This window comes from Eretmochelys imbricata, chromosome 18 (genome assembly GCF_965152235.1).
Source record: "Eretmochelys imbricata isolate rEreImb1 chromosome 18, rEreImb1.hap1, whole genome shotgun sequence".
Taxonomy (NCBI): Eukaryota; Metazoa; Chordata; order Testudines; family Cheloniidae; genus Eretmochelys; species Eretmochelys imbricata.
In genome coordinates this window covers 22,420,152-22,439,965 of record NC_135589.1, presented here as the reverse complement: position 1 = coordinate 22,439,965, position 19,814 = coordinate 22,420,152, and the positions used below count along the sequence as shown (strand labels likewise).

Below are 19,814 nucleotides of genomic sequence, written 5' to 3'. Positions count from 1 at the left end.
TTAGTCTGTATTCGCAAAAAGAAAAGGAGGACTTGTGGCACCTTAGAGACTAACCAATTTATTTGAGTAGGAGCTTTCGTGAGCTACAGCTCACTTCATCAGATGCATACTGTGGAAAATACAGAAGATGTTCTTATACATACAAACCATGAAACTAATCATTCTTGTGGCTTTTCTCTGACCCCTCTCCAATTTATCAACATCCTTCTTGAATTGTGGGTCCCAGACCTGGACTCACTATTCCAGCAGTGTCACACAAGTGCTGAATACAGAGGTCAAATCGCCTCTCTGCTCCTACTTGAAATTCCCGTTTCTGCATCCCAGGGTCGCATTAGCTCTTCTGGCCACAGTTTCGCACGGGGAGCTCATGTTTGGCTGATTATCCCGCCTCCCCAATCTTTTCAGAGTCGCTGCTTCCCGGGGTAGAGTCCCCCGCCCTGTCAGCATGGCCGGCAGTCTCTGGTCTAGGTGCACACATTTACATTGAACTGTGTGGCTTTCGGGCGGACTCAGCTGGAAGAGGTACTTGTGCTGAACATTTGGTTGCAGGCCCCAGTTCTGTGATCGCTTTCTCTAGTGCTGCTTTTCTCTGGTTTTAGCATCGGAGACCTGCCCAAGGCTCAGAGTTGGTCACCGCAGTGTGTAGCTTGGTCTTTTTATCTGAAACTACCAGGGCTGAGGTTTCAGTGACTCGCAGTCCGACTCTGGGGCCACTGACTTCAGGCTGTGGGCGCGTCTGGGAGCAAGGCAGGCACCCGTTTGGGTGCATGTGGTCGCTGGAGGTATCCGGGAGAGGCACTCCCAGTCCCGGCACAGGCGGTGCACAGGTGTGCTTGCCGCGGAAGAGGCCCTTGGCCGCAGAGGCCATCTGGCTGGCTTGTCCCAGGAGACATGCCGAGCTGCTCGGCTCCTCTCTCACCAGCCATGTGAGCTGACATGGCAGGGAGGGGCGGGACGAGCTGTACTCAGAGATCCTGCTGGGCTGTGTGCCTCGGCGAGGAGAGACATGCCCCACCCCAGAGCCCCAGTGTGGCGTCGGGAACCAGGCCCAGGTGCTGCGGGACTACTAACCCTGGCTCAGCCTCTGGCTCCGTGGGCTAGTGGGTGTCCCAGTGCAGGGCAGTGCTCTGCATCCCCCTTCCACCTCCCTCCTTAGACCTGTTGCTCTCTGGACGTAGCAGCACCTCTCAGGGTGGATCTGCACCCTGCAGCGGTGGGCTCTGTGGCACCATGGGGTGATCACGGGCCCAGAAGTGGTACCCACAGCCCTTCTGAGCCCGTCATTGGTGCGGATCCAGGGCCTGTGTCCCTTTGCTATGAGCCCATCGTCACTGGAGTGCAGTGAATGCAGGGCCCCGGGTTTGACCCTGGTGGGACTGAGTGCACTGCAGGGAGCATCCTGCGAGCTGCCTGCACTGACCTCCGAGATAGCCTAGTGCTTTCTGCTCTGTGACTGCACCTCCCCAGAACTGAGCGCCTCCCTGGTGCGCTGACTGAGGGTGGGGAGCATGGGAGCTGGGGTTCAGGGCATGGGAGCAGATTGGAGCTGTGTGGGAAGGCTCAGGCTATACCCATGGGAGTGCAGGCCAGGAGAGCTGATTCTCCAGCCGCACTCCACATGGGGCTGCTTGCCCCTGGCGGAGTCCGGGGAAGGCTCTGAGCTTTGGAAGAGCCTGGAAAGGAGAACTTGCGGGAACAGATGTTCATGCTGGAGGAAGAGACTTCAGGGAGTTGAATCATAACCCAGACCAGCTCAGCACCGTTCCCCTCCGGCCTAGCCTGGGGAGACGGCTCTTGGCCTGGCTCTGCTCTGTATGGCACCACCTTCCAACCCAGCCTGGAGGAGACTGCTGCTGGCTTGGCCCAGCTCCATGTGGCTTCATGCCCCGCCTGGGGAAGATGGGTCCTGGCCTGGCCCAGCTCAGCACGGCCTGCCCATCAGCCCAACACTGAGGAAGGCTCCTGGCATGGCCCAGCTCGGCCCTTAGAAAGGCAGCTCCCAGTAGAGAGCACGGTGCAGCTCCTGCTGGGGCAGGGCTCTCTGGACTGGCCAGCACTGAGTCGCACACCCAGATAGTCCAGGAAGCCCAGGGGATGCTCCAGGCTGTGGTGCCATAGAAGGGAGCGGACAGGATGCACCTGTCATGGAGTCCCTGGGCGATGCTCTGGAACTGTTCCCCATGAAGCCAGTCAGGACTCTGGGGAAGTCTCCTTTCTGTGAGCAGCCTGTCTGCAGGACACACAGCTCACACAAAGAAAAGGAGTACTTGTGGCACCTTAGAGACTAACCAATTTATTTGAGCATCAGCTGTCGTGAGCTACAGCTCACTTCATCGGATGCATACTGTGGAAAATACAGAAGATGTTTTTATACACACAGACCATGAAAAAAATGGGTGTTTATCACTACAAAACGTTTTCTCTCCCCCCACCCCACTCTCCTGCTGGTAATAGCTTATCTAAAGTGATCACTCTCCTTACAATGTGTATGATAATCAAGGTGGGCCATTTCCGGCACAAATCCAGGTTCCCCCCCCCCCCCCCCCCCCCACCAAAACCCACTCTCCTGTTGGTAATAGCTTATCTAAAGTGATCACTCTCCTTACAATGTGTATGATAATCAAGGTGGTCCATTTCCAGCACAAATCCAGGATTTAACAAGAACGTCTGGGGCAGGGGGGGAGGGGGGTAGGAAAAAACAAGGGGAAATAGGTTACCTTGCATAATGACTTAGCCACTCCCAGTCTCTATTCAAGCCTAAGTTATTCAATTTGCAAATTAATTCCAATTCAGCAGTCTCTCGTTGGAGTCTGTTTTCAAAGTTTTTTTGTTGAAGGATAGTCACTTTGAGTTCAGAAATCGAGTGACCAGAGAGACTGAAGTGTTCTCCAACTGGTTTATGAATGTTATAATTCTTGACATCTGATTTGTGTCCATTTATGCTTTTACGTTTAGACTGTCCAGTTTGACCAATGTACATGGCAGAGGGGCATTGCTGGCACATGATGGCATAGATCACACTGGTGGATGTGCAGGTGAACGAGCCTCTGATAGTGTGGCTGATGTTACTAGGCCCTGTGATGGTGTCCCCTGAGTAGATCTGTGGGCACAGTTGGCAACGGGCTTTGTTGCAAGGATAGGTTCCTGGGTTAGTGGTTCTGTTGTGTGGTTGCTGGTGAGTATTCGCTTCAGGTTGGGGGGCTGTCTGTAGGCAAGGACTGGCCTGTCTCCCAAGATCTATGAGAGTGATGGGTCATCCTTCAGGATAGGTTGTAGATCCTTGATGATGCGTTGGAGAGGTTTTAGTTGGGGGCTGAAGGTGACGGCTGATGGCGTTCTGTTATTTTCTTTGTTAGGCCTGTCCTGTAGTAGGTAACTTCTGGGAACTCTTCTGGCTCTATCAATCTGTTTCTTCACTTCCGCAGGTGGGTATTGTAGTTGTAAGAATGCTTGACAGAGATCTTGTAGGTGTTTGTCTCTGTCTGAGGGGTTGGAGCAAATGCGGTTGTATCGTAGAGCTTGGCTGTAGACAATGGATCGTATGGTGTGATCAGGGTGAAAGCTGGAGGCATGTAGGTAGGAATAGCGGTCAGTAGGTTTCCGGTATAGGGTGGTGTTTATGTGACCATCGTTTATTAGCACTGTAGTGTCCAGGAAGTGGATCTCTCATGTGGTGGACTGGTCCAGGCTGAGGTTGATGGTGGGATGGAAATTGTTGAAATCATGGTGGAATTCCTCAAGGACTTCTTTTCCATGGGTCCAGATGATGAAGATGTCATCAGTATAGCCCAAGTAGAGTAGGGGCGTTAGGGGACGAGAGCTGAGGAAGCGTTGTTCTAATTCAGCCATAAAAATGTTGGCATACTGTGGGGCCATGCGGGTACCCATAGCAGTGCCGCTGATCTGAAGGTATACATTGTCCCCAGATATAAAATGGTTATGGGTAAGGACAAAATCACAAAGTTCAGCCACCAGGTTAGCCGTCACAGTATCGGGGATGGTGTTCTTGACGGCTTGTAGTCCATCTTTGTGTGGAATGTTGGTGTAGAGGGCTTCTACATCCATGGTGGCCAGGATGGTGTTTTCAGGAAGATCACCGATGGATTGTAGTTTCCTCAGGAAGTCAGTGGTGTCTCGAAGGTAGCTGGGAGTGCTGGTAACGTAGGGCCTGAGGAGGGAATGTACATAGCCAGACAATCCTGCTGTCAGGGTTCCAATGCCTGAGATGATGGGGCGCCCAGGATTTCCAGGTTTATGGATCTTGGGTAGCAGATAGAATATCCCAGGTCGGGGTTCCAGGGGATTTGATCTTGTGCTTTTTCAGGGAGTTTCTTGAGCAAATGCTGTAGTTTCTTTTGGTAACTCTCAGTGGGATCAGAGGGTAATGGCTTGTAGAAAGTGGTGTTGGAGAGCTGCCGAGCAGCCTCTTGTTCTTATTCCGACCTATTCATGACGACGACAGCACCTCCTTTGTCAGCCTTTGTGATTATGATGTCAGAGTTGTTTCTGAGGCTGTGGATGGCATTGTGTTCCGCACGGCTGAGGTTATGGGGCAAGTGATGCTGCTTTTCCACAATTTCAGCCCGTGCACGTCGGCGGAAGCACTCTGTGTAGAAGTCCAGTCTGCTGTCTCGACCTTCAGGAGGAGTCCACCCAGAATCCTTCTTTTTGTAGTGTTGGTAGGGAGGTCTCTGTAGATTAGTATGTTGTTCAGAGGTATTTTGGAAATATTCCTTGAGTCGGAGATGTCGAAAATAGGATTCTAGGTCACCACAGAACTGTATCATGTTCGTGGGGGTGGAGGGGCAGAAGGAGAGGCCCTGAGATAGGACAGCTGCTTCTGCTGGGCTAAGAGTATAGTTGGATAGATTAACAACATTGCTGGGTGGGTTGAGGGAACCATTGCTGTGGCCCCTTGTGGCATGTAGTAGTTTAGATAGTTTAGTGTCCTTTTTCTTTTGTAGAGAAGCAAAGTGTGTGTTGTAAATGGCTTTCCCCTTCCTGGTTCTGACCTCGGAGCATTCAGCATCCTCTGCCCCTCCGTGCGCTTCCCACAGTGAGTCCGCTGAGGTGGGGCTCCTGGGGAAGCCAGAGGGTCCTGCCCCCCAACTTCGCAGTCAGACATGACTCTCAGCCAGCCAGTAAAATAGAGGTTTATTAGACGACAGGAACATGGTCTAACACAGAGCTTGTAGGTGCAGAGAACCAGACCCCTCAGCTGGGTCCATTTTGGGGGGCAGTGAGCCAGACAACCACATCTGCCCTTCACTCCTCATCCCCAGCCAGCCCCAAACTGAAACTCCCTCCAGCCCCTCCTCCTCTGGGCTTTGTCCCTTTCCCGGGCCAGGAGGTCACCTGATTCCTTTGTTCTCCAACCCTTCAGCTCTCACCTTGCAGGGGGGAAGGGCCAGGCCATCAGTTGCCAGGAAACAGGGTGTCGGCCATTCTCTGTGTCCAGACCCCTGCACACACCTGCCCTCTAGGGCTCTGCAATGATCATACACCCTTACCCCACCACCTAGATACTTAAGAACTGCATAGGGGAAACTGAGGCACCCTCACACTATTCAGAGGAAACATTAAGAACAGTCCCACTTCGTCACAGCACCAGCCTCTGGACTCGTGAAAGCACCTCAGCCCTGATGTCAGCGGGAGGGTGGGGGGTGGGGTGGGAACCTATGGGATCGGAAGGAGGGCAGGAAGTTGGGGTGGGGTTGGAGGTGTGTGGGGTGGATTCTTCCCCTGCCTTACTCCATAGACCCACAGGCCCCCTCTGCTTCCCCCCGGGGAGCCCTGCCTCAGGAAGATGGGACTGAGCATTCCTGCTATCCTGCGTGTTCCCAAGGGCCATACGTGTCCTCTGTCTGGCCCCTGCCTGGGCCTGCCTCCCTCGCTGCGTGTCATCTTCTCCAGCTGGCATGACGGGAGCCCCAGCGTGAACGGCTCTGAGGCCAAAAACGTCCTGAGTGGCCATGAATGTAAGCAGACTCCACCGCTGACTGCCTGACTCCTCTCCCCCAGGTGTCAAATCTGCATGTTGTAGTGAAGAATGGTGAAAATCCTGCAGCTCTCTTGTGAATTCTCGTGAAATGAAAGCTGGTGGCACTCCCAAGGCCTGTTGGGGGATCCCCCAGACAAGCTCAGGGTGGGGGAGGGGAGCAAGGCTGGTTGCAACGGGGACCTCCTTGCTTTGCAGGTAACTGGGCTGCAGGGGCTCAGACCAGCCCTACATGGGGAGGGGTCCCTCCGCCGAGGTGCAGCACTGGCCATAGCCGCAGGCAGAGGTTAATTTGTAATGAAAGAGGTGCCAGGGCTCATTACGAATGCAGCAAGCCGAGAGGTGCCCCGCGGGGCTCAGCCCTGCCAAGCCCTGGCACAGATTAAGACCTGACTGCATGTCCCAGACCTGGCACCCAGCCCAAAGGGTGACCCCTGGCCCTGTTGCAGGCAGGCCCCTGGCCCAGTCTCTCCCTCCACCGGATTCTCTTCTGAGCAGCTCTCTGGATATACCAGCGTGCCAGGGATTAACTCCATAGGCACAGGGTGCTGCTGGGTACCCCAGCCCTGAGCCTAGGCCATGTTCTGCACAGCCCCTTGCAGCCTTCCTCCCTACACCGGTCTCTCGGGCAGTGCCCGGGGCTGGAGGTGCTTGGGGGCTCGCCAGCCATATCCTACCCCTGTCGCTGCTGTCTGGGCTGAGCGGGGATTGCGCGGACAGCCTGACCTTGCCCGCAGACTGTGAGTTGTGTGCTAACGGCCTCCCTTGGCTGCAGCCGCTGAGGCTGTTCCTGCAGCTGCTGGCAGGAAGAGGGAGCTCAGCCTATGAGCCCGTCGCCCAGCGTGCAGGCCTGAGCCCTGTGTGCACCTTGCTCCACTGTGGGACGCCCTGGCATGACACGCCTGCATGCTGCTGGGGCTGTCCAGGCTGTGGCCAGTGGAGGACAGCCTGTTCCTGCTGCTCTGCTCCCTGTGGGGCGGGCGGGGGCAGGGAGAGATCCCACCCCACAGAGCAGTAGAGATGCCATGTGCGGCAGGTCGGGCTGGCTTGTCTCTGCTGAATGGGGGGGACCATGGGGCTGGGCCAGTGCGGACACCCGGCCAGTGGCTAGGGGGTGCTTCCCCAAGGAGGCTTGGGTGCTCGCTGGACAGCCCCCGGCAGGAGGGTCCTTGTACAGAGGAGTCCCTGGTTCTGAGCCCAAGCGCACCTTGAGCGTGTTAGGTGCCATGCCCCAGCGCTGACAGGCAAGTGAGCGCTGGCCCCGAGGGACCCGGACTGCGTGGCATGGTCAGGCCTCAGCCGTGTGTTTAAAAATAACCCCTCTCGCTGTGTCATGGCCCGAAGGAGGCTCAGGCCCAGCGCACAATCGGAGGAAATGGGTCGGCTCACGAGCATTGTTTCGTTGCAGACACTTGTTTCCTTAGTCCTGCTATGGGGACACCGATATTTCAAACACAAAGCAGCTTCCAGAGCGAGCCGGCCGCTGCTTCTGCGTGCTGGGTACATGGGATACAATAGCTATCGGCCCAGGAAAGCGAGGCTGGTGATCTAGGGCTTCGTCCAGCTGGCAGCATGGGGGGCGCCTGGCCCAGCAGCTGGGAGCCGTGAGTACGGTGGGGTGGGTAGCAGGAGTGTGCTGAGCTGTAGGCAGGGAGCGGGGCTGGGGTCTGTGCTGAGGGGTGAGATGGGTAGGTGCCACGGAGTCCCTGGGGGATGCTCTGGAACTGCTCCCCATGAACCCAGTCAGGACTCTGGGGCAGTCTCCTTTCTGTGAGCAGCTCTGCAGGACACACAGCTCACACAGCTTCCCCCTTCCTGGGTCTGACCTCGGAGCATTCAGCATCCTCTGCCCCTCTGTGCGCTTCCCCCAGCAAGTCTGCTCATGTGGGGCTCCTGGGGAAGCCAGAGGGTTCTGCACCCCAACTTCGCAGTCAGACATGACTCTCAGCCAGCCAGTAAAACAGAGGTTTCTTAGACGACTGGAACATGGTCTAAAACAGAGCTTGTAGGTACAGAGAACAGGACCCCTCAGCTGGGTCCAGTTTGGGGCTGGCTGGGAGCCAGAGGGGTGCAGGGCCTGGACTCCCCCACATTCCGTGACAACTGGTGGCAAGGGTGGGATCTACTGCACCCCATGGATGGCACTTCCTGCAGTAAGTGACTGGGGAGCAGTAAAACGAAGGGGGATTGACGGGGACCAGGTGTGCTGAAGGGTCAGAGAGGAGCAGTTTCGGGGGGCGGTTAACCCCTGGGAGTGTGTGACCATTGAGAAGGACTGTGCAGTAACAGGGTTCCCCTGGGGATTGCGGCGAGCAGTCCAAGGGGCGGAGGAGTTTGCAGCTCAACCCTGGCAAAGAGGAGGTGACCTCGAGAAGGGCTGGCACACTAGGGGTTCTCCCTGGAAACCGTGGGGAGCTGAGAGCACACAGGCCTGTGAGTCCACAACAACTTGGGAAGAGCGGAGTGATGGCCTGTCACCGTCTCCTTAAGAAGGACATTCATTGTAACCCTGTGCAGAAAGAAAGGGTTGCGCATTGGAAAGTTCACTAAAGCACAGTTCATCGTGCAGCTGGAGGAGGATGACCGCTCTCAGGGACAGATTCCTGACCCCAAATGGGGCTATAGCAGGATCTGGGAGCAGCTGGAGTGGGAGCCAGGCATCACCAAGACTCCTGTCCCCAACCAGATGAGAGTCTTCACGATGGGGTTCCCCATCGGGGGATCGGAGACGGACGGGATTGGAGCTGAGTCTGAGAGAGCAAGAGGACTGTGGGAGACAGCGAGAGCCCGAGAAAGAGCTGCAGAAGCAGCAGCAGCATGAACTGGAGATGGTGGAGCGGAGAGGCCTAGGGGACCTCCCAGGGGTGAGTGGGGATAGACCCCAGGGGGCCAGTTCCGCAGGGAACCTCGAGACGAAATTGCTGCCCCTGGTTAAGGAGGGGGGGATGTGGATGCCACCTCACTGCCTTTGAGCAGGCTGGAAATTTGAACCAGGGGGACCCTGCGGAAAAGCCCCGGTGTCTAGCTCCCTTGCTGGGTCCCAAGGCCATAGACTCCGTCAGCCCGATGGGTGGGGAGGTGGACAGGCTCCCACTCCTGACCCCAACCTATATGTCTGTGTGGAGTTTCCTGGGGCCAGGCCCCTCAGACCTCCAGTGGGAGCGGAAGGTGATGGTTAATGGGGAGACATTCCTGGGGTGGCGAGATCCTGGGACAGAGAACTGTTGTCAGGCCCTGGGTGGTGCAGTCTCAGATGCTGAGGGGCTGGGTGAGCTGGGTGAGAGTCCCAGGGACGAAGCCCCTCGCCCTGCCTATGGCCCAGATCCCTGTGCAGACCCAGGAGGGGTGGGGCTGGCTGGTTGTTGGGGACACCAGCTGTGAGACCCTGTTGTGGGGTGATTGTGTCTCTTTGGGACAGGATCCAGGCCTTGCTCCTGTAACTGCCAAGGGTTTGAATTTGAATCCAGGGAACCAATCGGTGGAGAGGGAAATGGTTAGTGAAAAGGCAGATGACCTGGCTGGCAGGGGGGAGGAGCGGCTAGGCTCAGGTACCTGCCTGCCTGTAACCGGACCCCTGGAGCTCCCCGCCCCCCTTGCACACCGGAGGGGGCTCAGGCTGGCTCTGATGCAGTGAGGAAAGCAGCGAGCTCGCTGCCTACCCCCACTGGGACAGCAAGGGCAGCGCTGAGCACAGGGGGAGCTGAGACCCCAGCTGAGTGGGGGGAGACACAGGCAGGGCAGGGGATCTGTGGAGAGTGGCAAGGTGCTTGGTAAGGAAAGTCTGGATGAGCCTAGGCAGCCTTGTGAGCTGAGGGCTGTGTCTAGTCAGCAGGGTGGGAAGGCCAGGAGAGTGGAAGATGAGTGTCCCTGGACCTTACCTGTTAGCTGGGTGGAGAATTGTGACAGTGAAGGAAACGTGTCTGTGTCTGTCAGGGGTACTGACTTCTCTATGGAGGGAGCTACCCTGGTCTCCAAGCAGTTGTCAGTGACCAGCCTTGTGTGCTGGGACAAGGGGAATGAGATCCCAAGCTGTGTGTCTGGGAAAGGAGAAAGTGTGTCCGGCTCTTCTTTGTCTGTGGAGCAGACAGAAGGGGCCTTTCAGCCTGTGATGGTTGAGGGTCGTGCAGTTGTCTCAGAGTTTGTTCTGGATTCAGCTAAAGCCCAGGAAGGGAAGGGTCCTAAGTTTGGGTCTGCTAGGGAGAATGGCCCTGTAACTAGGTCGCATCCAGTTAGTGTCTATGTAAAATCCCAGAGCCTAGACAATTCCGTTGCTAGTGTGTGGCTGGGAAAGGGTGTAGCAACTCTGTCTAATCAGGATGAGATCCTAGCCAGGACACAAGGAGAGCATGAAGATGATGTGATTGTGTTACCTACTGAGGGTGTGGAAACCTGTAGCAAGAAGGAAAAGATTCCTGAACTTGTGGGCGGCAAAGGGAAGGAGAATGCTTCTGACCTTTTATCTAGGAAGTCTGTAAGTTTGCCTGAAAGGGGATTGTGTAGGAATCCGCCGGATGGGCCAGAGGTAATTCTGGATGTAAGGGAGACCCAGAAAGAGTCTGTTGTTGCTCAGGAAAGTGTCCCTCTAAAGCAAGCCCTAGGAGAAGAGGGTAAGAGCAGAATTTCTGTGAGGGGTGAATTGTTGCATAGAAAAGCCCTAAGGAAAGGAATCCTCATGGAGTCTTTGCAAGCAGTTTACTGCAACTGAAGGGTGTGAAAGGGATTTAATCAAGAAAGTTTCAGTTCCTAACTGCCAGAAATTTTCTGTTGTGAATGGATCCACTGACTTTCCTGTTGAAAGATCCAGTGTGGATAGCTCTGAGAAGGTCTCAGATGGAGTGAAAGCTGTTAAGAAAGTTAAACAGTCCTATAACCAAGTGGCAGTGTTTGGCCAGCTTGTTGGGGAGAAGACCCAATCCCAGTTTGACCCCCTGGGGTTTTGGGGTGGCCAAAGGGCATGGGCCGCATAAACCTTTCCACATGCGGCCTGCGAGTGCTATCGACCACCCCCGACCTAAGGGAGGGCGTGAAACTGGAAGGGCCTGGTGTAACTCCTACCAAGGAATGGGAGAGATGCTGGGGCATCCATGGGAACGTTGGTGGCTTTGAACTTCCCCAGGTCACCGGCTAAAGTGACCCTGCTCAGTTCGATCTCGAAGGGGGGAGAGATGTGACGAAGTGGGACTGTTCTTAATGTTTCCTCTGAATAGTGTGGGAGTGCCTCAGTTTCCCCTAGGCAGTTCTTAAGTGTCTAGGTGGTGGGGTAAGGGGGTATGATCATTGCAGAGCCCAGAGGGCAGGTGTGTGCAGGGGTCTGGACACAGAGAATGGCCGACACCCTGTTTCCTGGCAACTGATGGCCTGGCCCTTCCCCCCTGCAAGGTGAGAGCTAAAGGGTTGGAGAACAAAGGAATCAGGTGACCTCCTGGCCCAGGAAAGGGACAAAGCCCAGAGGAGGAGGGGCTGGAGAGAGTTTCAGTTTGGGGCTGGGTGGAGGAACGCAGGGAACCCCAGGGCTGGGGTCTAAGCTCCCTGCTCCCCCAGAAGGACTTGACTGAGCTCTGTTTTGGACTGTGTTCCTGTTGTCCAATAAACCTTCTGTTTTACTGGCTGGCTGAGAGTCTCAGTGAATCCCAGGAAGAGGGGTGCAGGTCCTGGACTCCCCCACACTCCGTGACAACAGGACAAGAGTGCGATGGGCCAGCACTTCTTTTCCCAGCAAGGGTCTGTCCGCCTCCCTCCCATCCTCTGATCACATTTCTCCTCCCAGGGATGCTGGGCCATGGGGATGGCTCCTTGGTCTCACCCTCTAGCGCTGAGCGGAGCAGGGGCTCCGAGAGAGGGGGCAGAAACCAGGCAGCGTCACTTCCTAGCCCAGTGGCTACAGGAGGCACTAGCCTCTGTAGAGGGACAGCCCATGCCCTGCTCCTCAGTCTGTCTATCTGTCTCAGGTTCAGTGCCTTCGGGATGGCCCAGGCCTTTGCTTGGTGTCGTACGGATGGGCAGTTTCTAACAGCTCGGGAGATTTGACTGTGCAAGAGAGAAAAGTTCCCTTTGCCTGTCGTCCCTGCTGGCCTGTGAGCAGAGGGCTGAGCTGTGCCCTGATCTCCCATGCTGGCTGCAGGTGGCCTGGCCTGGCCAAACCCAACCTGACCCTGGGGGAGGCTTCATGTGAGTGTAGGCTGTGGGGGCAGACAGAGCTGAGATGACTAACTGCAGATGCCCAGAAAGCTCCTGTAGCTTGGTGTAAGTGGGCCTCCTGAGCGTCCCCTCGGGTCATGCTACAGGCAGCCTGCCTCAGTTTCCCCCCTTGGACTCATCAAATAAAACTTCACCCAGGATTTTGTGGTCAAAAATACCCATCCTTGGGGGCTGGGTTGATTAATATAAAATAAACCCCAAACCTAACTCCAAATCCCAGAACCAAGTCTGTCCATCAGCCCACCCCAAACAAGGTGTCTCTCAGGGCCCTTCCTTTGGCAGGCCACTCCCAGGCCCTACCTAACTCCCAGGAGGCTCGGCTAGCCCTGACTTGTTCCGAGCACACTCTCCCTTTGCTGCAGTTTCCTGCCCATTTGTCGGGAAATCACCTGACCTCTCCCAGGTGTGGCTCCTAGTAACCAGGGCTGGCTGGCCCCAGGCCTGCCACCCTGCTCCACTAGGGCGTGATGCTCCTTCTCTTGGGAGTGGCAGTAGGTGGCAGCCACAGGGGCCTTTGGGCTCCACTCTCATTGCCAGGCCCAGGAGCTGGACCACGCTGTGGGTTAGAACCGCTTCTGGGCTGTGCCTGGCTGCCCTGCCCCCGGGCAGGGAGGGGGCGGTAGCTGGAGCCCATTCTGGTCATAGCCTGGGGCCCGTACGGGGGTGGCACGGGGGTATGCCAGGGAAGGTGTCTGGCTCTGCCTGCCGGGGAAATCCCAGTGGTTGGATCCATTGGCACTGCAGCCCCTTTACTGCAGGGAGCAGTGAAGGGACCTGGTGTAACCAGCAGGCAGCCTGGTCTCTGGCTCACCCTGCATCTCCAGCCCGCTGGTAGCGGGTCAGGGCTCTGTCCAATGGCCTCTCACCTCTTGCAGGTATGTCACCACGCCGAGTGCCAGCAGGTGAACCACAGCAGTCCCCTGAACCTCTGTGAGGCCTGTGACCACAAGTTCCACGGCACCATGCACTTTGACGGGCACATCCGCTTCGACCTGCCCTCCCAAGGTGAGAGCCTTGGCCCTGGGGGTGGCTGGGGCCTGGTGAACATAACCCTCCTTCCCCGTGGGGCACAGTCAGCGATGGTGCTCCCTCCTCAGCTGGCCTCGTCCCAGGGGCTCCTCCTCCCCGCTGCGGGGATTTGCCCTGTTCTCGTCCTGGGGGCCTGTTCCCAAGGGCTCAGTCTCCCAGAATGCTCCCCTCAAGCCCTGCCACGCCAAATGCCCCTCCGCAGGGCTTCTTGCCAGCAGAGCACCAGGCAGGGGAACGGATCCTCGTGGATGGCGCGGCCTGTCAGCGGAGGGAGCAGTGATGGGGCTGTTGGCAGAGGCAGCAGGAGAGGCTTCCCCATGCGGCTGCAAAGGCCCCAGTCTCCCAGCCCTAGAGCTGCCGGGCAGGAGTGCTGAGCCTAGGGACTAGGGAGTCGACCTGTGCCCGGGATCTGATGGGGCTCGGTCTCCTGGGTGACTCATCCGTCATTCCTGGTTGCAGGTTCCATTCTGGCCCGGAACGTATCCACACGGTCATGCCCCCCACGCACCAGCCCTGCCTCCGACGTGGAGGAGGAGGACGAAGGGCTAGTGGATGGGAAAGGGTGAGTATGTTCATGTGAAGGGCTAGCGGTGGTGCTTCCGTCTCCTGGGCAGCAGACAAGATGGGTCCCAGAGGCAGCGGGATGCCGGGGCTCAAGGGGCAGGGGGACCTGGGTACGGGGACACTGGGCAGCTGCACTTAACAATCAAGACACCAGGTCTAAGGCTGCAGAGTATGGTCTGAATGCGCTGATGCCTCCCCAGGGCCGGGGGCTTGTCTCAAAGACTGAATGAACCACTGTAGAGCGCTGGCTATCTCTGTGCAGGGGGTCACCTGAGACCCTCTGCTCATTTCTCCAGCCCCAACTGCTGCCCTGCCCTGCTCCCCCTCCCTTCTCGCTGCCGCTGATCCCTAACTCGTGGATCCTGCGCAGTGGGTCAGAGCCCTGTGCCAGGGGCCGTATGGGACGTTACTCCAGGCGAGGGGGTTCGGCTCCCGTTGGCTGTAGCTGGGGTGACCATGGGCTGAAGGGGCCTGGTGTAATGTGGCTGGGAGTCGGGTTCCAGTGGCAGTAATAGGGAGGAGCAGCTGCTGCTTTCCCTGGGGCTTTGGAGTCTGCTCAGACCCTGGGTCCCGGCGTGGGGTGAGGGATGGGGCTCTCTGACGGCCATTGCTCTTGCCAGGCCCAGGCTCCGTGTGCCAGGCCCAGGCTCCGTGTGCCAGGCCCAGGCTCCGTGTGCCAGGCCCAGGCTCCGTGTGCCAGGCGATCCCTGTAACTGTGTTTGTGCCGTGTAGGGACAAGAAGAGCTCGGCGCTGAAGCTCCCCAAGAAGAAAGCCCGGCGCAGACACACGGATGTAAGGAGCCCGGCTTTGTCTCTTGCTTTGTGACTCATGGGGCCCTGGCAGTTGGCTCTGGGGACGGGCTGCTGGGCCTGGGCATGGAACCAGAGCCCTGGAGCAAGTGTCCCGTGCTGGGACAGGGGGGCCTCGCTTGGCTGCTGCCCAGAGCCGTTTGGGATGCTGTGAGGTCCGACGCTCAGCAGCTCTGGTTTGAAGGGCAGCAGGGGAGCGTAGCCTGCTTGCTGCAGTCTGTCTGTCTGTCCCAGCTCCTCACAGAGCCAGAGTGTGGGTGACCCCACCAGTGACAGGCCCCCATCCCCAATTCTAGCGAGGGCTCCATCCCCCGGATTCCCGCTGGAGCGGCTCTCACTGCATAGCTAGGCCTGTGCCAACCGTGCTGTCTGCGGGACCCCCTACCAGGGGTGGATTCCCCTGCCAGCTCTGGCACAGCTGTGCAAGGAGACAGGCCGGGACTAAGGAGGGGGCCATGGAGTTGCCCAGATTTGGGGGGTTGATGGTCAGGCAGGTGAAAGCTGGGGGCACCGACCCTGCAGGATGGAGGGCCGGCTCTGGGTCCATGGCTCTTGGGCAACGGCTTTGCTAACTCCTGCCCCCTACCCCAGGACCCCAGTAAAGAGTGCTTCACCCTGAAGTTCGATTTGAATGTGGACATAGAAACAGAGATCGTCCCAGCCATGAAGAAGAAATCCCTGGGGTGAGTCGTGGCCACCGAGCTAGACTGGCTGGGACCCTGGGACTGCTCCTGGGGAGGGGCACAGAGTGGGCCTGTGACTCCGGGTGCCGTGCAGAGGCTCGGGGTCCCAGGGTGGTCAGCTGTGGACTCTAACCCTGATCCAGGAGCTGATGTGCTCTTGGCACTGCCCAGTGCTCCACGCCTCCCCGAAGCTCCCTGCTCGCTTTGGCCTCTTGCCCTGGCTTCCCTGGGCGCAGGCGGGTGCTGCTGACTAGTGAGCACATAGGTGCCTGCCCAGGGCCCGCTGGCTCACCCTGCACTGAGCAATGGAGGGGCCCCAGGACTGGCACTGCCCATTGTGGAGCTTTGCTGGGGGGTGTCCTGGAGCTGCATCAGGGAGTTGTCACCCACTGTGCCTGTCTGGGGTGCCCGGGAGGCTGCTGTGTTTGACTTGGCCACGCGATCATGGAGAAACCTGCTCCGTGCCCAACCTGGGTCCCTGCCACCCTTCTGTTCCCCATGGGCATCATCTCTCAGAGCCATCTCCTCAGCCTCCTCTCCCAGGAGCAGTGACGGGTTACCCTGCAGAGTCCTCCGCCAGCTTCTCCCCCCATGTGCTCTGAGCCGGGTGTCTGTGGCTCTGGCCAGCTGCCGAGGCCGAGTAGCTGCTGGCCAGAGCCGAGAGCGGTGCCCTTGTGTGGGAGCGTGGCTGCTCCCCAGCCACCAGCTGAGCTGTGTGTTCGGCACAGGCCTGCTCGCAGGCAGGTTGCTTTGGGGAGAGCGTCGCTGAGCTCCCAGGCCAGCAGGGTGGTGAGTGGTGGCAGCAGCAGGAGCCCTGTGCGTGTCCCCAGCGCTGCCCGCCGAGCTCCTTCCCCACGCAGTGCGCCTGGCCAGCGCTCCTGTTCTGAGTGGGTGCGGGACCCTCTTCCCTGAGCCCAGCCCCAGGGCAGGGAGGAAGTTGGGCCGACGTCTCTTTCGCTGCCCCTAGGGAGGTGCTGCTGCCGGGGTTCGAGAGGAAAGGCATCGAGCTGGCGAAGGTGGATATTTATCTGGATCAGTCCAACACGCCTCTGTCGCTCAGCTTCGAAGCGTACCGCTTTGGGGGACACTACCTGAGAGTGAAAGGTGCGCCCCGCCCGGCCCCGTGTGTCCCATGGCTCGGCGGGAGGGGGGATGCCCCCACCGCAGAGCCCACGCACTGCCCTGCAGCAAAGGAGGCGCTGCCAGAAGTGGCTCTGGGGGGACGTTTGAATTGGCTCTGCTGCCCTCTAGGCTCTAGGTCCATGGCGTCCTGGGCTGCATAGGGAATGGGGTTTGGGACCTTCCCCTCTTGGGACGCAGGTTCCCATTCAGCCCAAGTCAGGGCTGGCGTGGTTCAAATCCAGCCTCTGCCCAGGGAGCGAGAGAAGGACTCGCGGTGCTGAGCTCCCTCGGGCCAGCGCAAGCAGCCTTTCCAGCCTGCAGGGTGGGGGCGGCTGAGATTGCACCTGGGGGAGGGGGCCAGGCCTCACTCAAAGTGGCTCCCGGCTGCACGTCCCCTTCCATATCCCCTGGGGGAGTCGGGGAGGAAGGCAGGGCATAGCGTTATTCCTGCAGTGTCCAGCAGGGGTCACCATCTGAACAGTGCCCCAGCGTCCGCACCTGGAGAGGATGAAGCCCCCTGGAATGCACTCTGCTTGTGTGGCAGCGAGGGCGAGTGCCCAGTGGGCTCCTGCCAGGGCTGGGCATGCTGTGCTGCCATCCGGCTAGGCTTCAGGCTAACGGACTGGGACAGACCTGGGCTTCCTGCAGCCCCCGGGGAGGTAGGAGGGTCTGCCACGCCCAGCCATGGTGGGGACCCGCTGGGACTGGGCAGCCATTGCAGCCTGCAGAGCCGTGTGCCCAGGATGTGCGCGTCTGGCACGTGCCACGGACACTGCGTGAGCCGTGCTCCCCTTGGGCCAGGAGCCACGGGGGTCGCTCCGCTACCCATAGCAATCGCTTGGGTGCTGAGGCTGGTGCCCGTCGGCTGACCCCCTGCCCTGTGCTCCCCTCACAGCCAAACCCGGCGATGAGCTCAAGGTGGAGCAGGCCGTGAAAGACTTCAAATCGCTGAGTCTGCCCATCATGCGCTCCTCAGGCTCCGCCTCCACCTTCCTCTTCACCCCCGCTGGCGAGAGGCTGGACCAGCCGCCCTTCCGCCGGGAGAGCGTGGACATCCTGGTGAGTTGGGAGGTGGCTGACCAGCAGCGAGGGCCATTGTGGCACCTGGGCGGCGGCCGGGCGGGGGGCTCAGCGGAGCTGTTGGGACCTGGGTGGGGTGGGGAGGTGACTGTGTGCGGCCCCGTACCAAGCACTTTGCTGAGACTAGTCCGTCTGATGTACTGAGCAGTGGGCAGCTGAATTCTAGGAGCTGATGCTGCAGGCGGGGCTCACCTCTCCGTGGACAATGGAGCTTCTCTGTAGAGCTGTGGGGTTCTTGCTGGGAAACACCGGAGTGGCCCAGCCCGTGTCGGGTGCTCGGCAGGTCATCGCGGTGGGCCCTCTTTGTCTCCTGGGGCCTGGGGTGCTGTGTCCTCTCTGCTGAACCTTGAGCACTGTGGCTGGGTCTCGGGGATGTCTCTCCCTATCAGGGAGCAAACCGATAAGATCAGATATAGACAATAAATGGAGCTGTTGATGGGCAATTGTTTGTTTGGCAAGCAAAGGTTTCAGCTTATCCAAAGCCTTCTGCCTGATAAGGGGAATCTCAGTCAACAAACAGCTCCTCCATGCAGCAATCAGCAGCATTTGTCCCCTGCCTGCCTGGCCCACAGGGCTGCATGTTGACTGGGGAGAGCTGGCCCTGCCCGGCACAGGGAAAGGCCCAGGGTTCCAGGCAGAGCTGGGCAGGAAATGGAGAGGATTGGAGATTTCAGACAAGGTTCCCAGTGGGAATCGGGATGGACTGTCAGAATGGCTGTGGCGCCTGTCGGTGGAAATGGGTTGCTAGGATTTTGACCTTTTTCATTTTTTGAACACTTTAAAAATTATGAATACACTTACGTTTCGAAACGGGACGTCAGTTTGAGCTGAAAACCAGAACTTTTCATTTTGAAAACATAAGGACAGGATCTTTCAGCAGTTTCAAAACGTCAATTCGTCAAACCTGACCCTGTCCAGGAAAATCAGCTTTTTCTGGTGAAAAACTTCTGGAGAAAATCTCCTTCCCAGCGGTAATGCTAGGTGTGTGCTGCTCAGGCGGTATGATGCTCACGTGGATCAGCTCATGGTTTCCAGGGCGCAGACACCTCCTGACATATGGGCTTGTTTTCCGGTCATTAACAGGCCTCCGCAGCCTCTGTGCACACTGAGCCCTGAAATGCGGCTGCCTCTGGGCAGGGATGCAGCAGCAACACGATGCAAGAGATTCCTGCTGGGGCAGGATAATGTCTCCAGCCGACAGCCATGCTGGGGCTGGGGAGGATGTTTGGGTTTGTGTGAGGTGCTTGGGACTTCTGCTGGGAATCTGGGGTACAGCTGAGCTGGAGCAGCTTCCTCTCCCTGCAGCCCAGAGAGGCAAGTGCCCAAGCTGGCTGCTGCCAGAGTTACAGTCCCAGGAGGAACCAGGTTGCTGAGCGAAGGCTCTGCTGAGAGGAGCCTGAGGCAGGCGTCTGCACCTGCTCCCCCTGCAGTGTGGGGGCGCTGCTGGGGAGCGGCTGAGGGGGCCAGTGCGAGTGCCAGCAGAGGTTCCCAAGTTCCAAGGGTGAGGGCAGGGCTGGGAGTGGGGCGGGGGGAACAGCAAGAGCTGGGGCACAGGGCAGGGAGGAGCCAGCCCGGCTCAGCCGTGGCATTAACCCAGCTGGCATTTGCCAAGCTGAGGAGGAAGCGTGCGCCTGTGGTCACATCCCCCAAGAGCTTGGTGATGCAGCTCCGTCTCCCCCACATCTGGGCTGGGCTCTGCCTCCTGGCTAGCCTGGGGCCCGTGCGGCACCGTGTGGTGCTGGGGCACACGACCGTCTAGGCCAGCGCCCCACTGGTCCGTGGGTCTTCCCAGCACAGCCTCCGTGGGGGGAGCACCTGGGAGGAGTGAGTCGGATGAGATGGGGGTGGGGGCCCAGTCCCAGCCATTCTTCCTGGCCACACTGAGACCTGAGTGTGTGTAATTTCTGCCATGTGTGAGTGTGACTCGGTGACAGGGGCATGTCTGACTGGGCTCTGCATGCCAGCCCAGCTGGCTGTGTGCCTGGTGTCCCTCGGGTTGTGGGGGTTCAGGCCTCTGGGGCAGCCCCCATGCTGGCTCTCCCAATCCCTGTCCAAAGCAAACCCCCCCAGCTAGTGCCACCTCCTCTGGGAAACCTGCACCCGGGAGCGGCGATAGGTGCATGCTCCCAGGGGGGCTGGAGTCTCCGTGCGCAGGATGGTGAGAGAGTCAGCCCAGCGTGACGTGGCTAGAGCCCGCTGGACGGTGCATGGCTCGGGGCCTGTTTCCCAGCACAGGCTGGCCCTGATTCTGGGAACTTTGCTTTCCCACCCCTAATCGCCCTATGAATAAACCCCAGCGTGCCCTCCCCCCCACCCCCCGCGGCTGCTCT

The 19,814-nt window shown here is 58.5% G+C and overlaps 1 protein-coding gene across 3 annotated transcripts in view; it reads left to right on the top strand.

Annotated features, from left to right (window-relative positions):
- The window catches only part of PLEKHG5 (pleckstrin homology and RhoGEF domain containing G5), a 72,111-nt gene that overhangs the window by 34,767 nt on the left and 17,530 nt on the right, over positions 1-19,814 (top strand). For 2 of the 3 annotated variants that reach the window (XM_077837357.1, XM_077837358.1), the window contains exons 3-8: positions 13,072-13,201; positions 13,685-13,787; positions 14,522-14,582; positions 15,191-15,282; positions 16,250-16,386; positions 17,300-17,463. In XM_077837357.1, the coding sequence (XP_077693483.1) occupies positions 13,159-13,201; positions 13,685-13,787; positions 14,522-14,582; positions 15,191-15,282; positions 16,250-16,386; positions 17,300-17,463 (600 nt within the window). In that variant the 5' untranslated portion in view covers positions 13,072-13,158. Of the gene's footprint in view, positions 1-13,071; positions 13,202-13,684; positions 13,788-14,521; positions 14,583-15,190; positions 15,283-16,249; positions 16,387-17,299; positions 17,464-19,814 lie in introns of those variants that run through there. The other variant, XM_077837359.1, reaches the window with a different exon arrangement.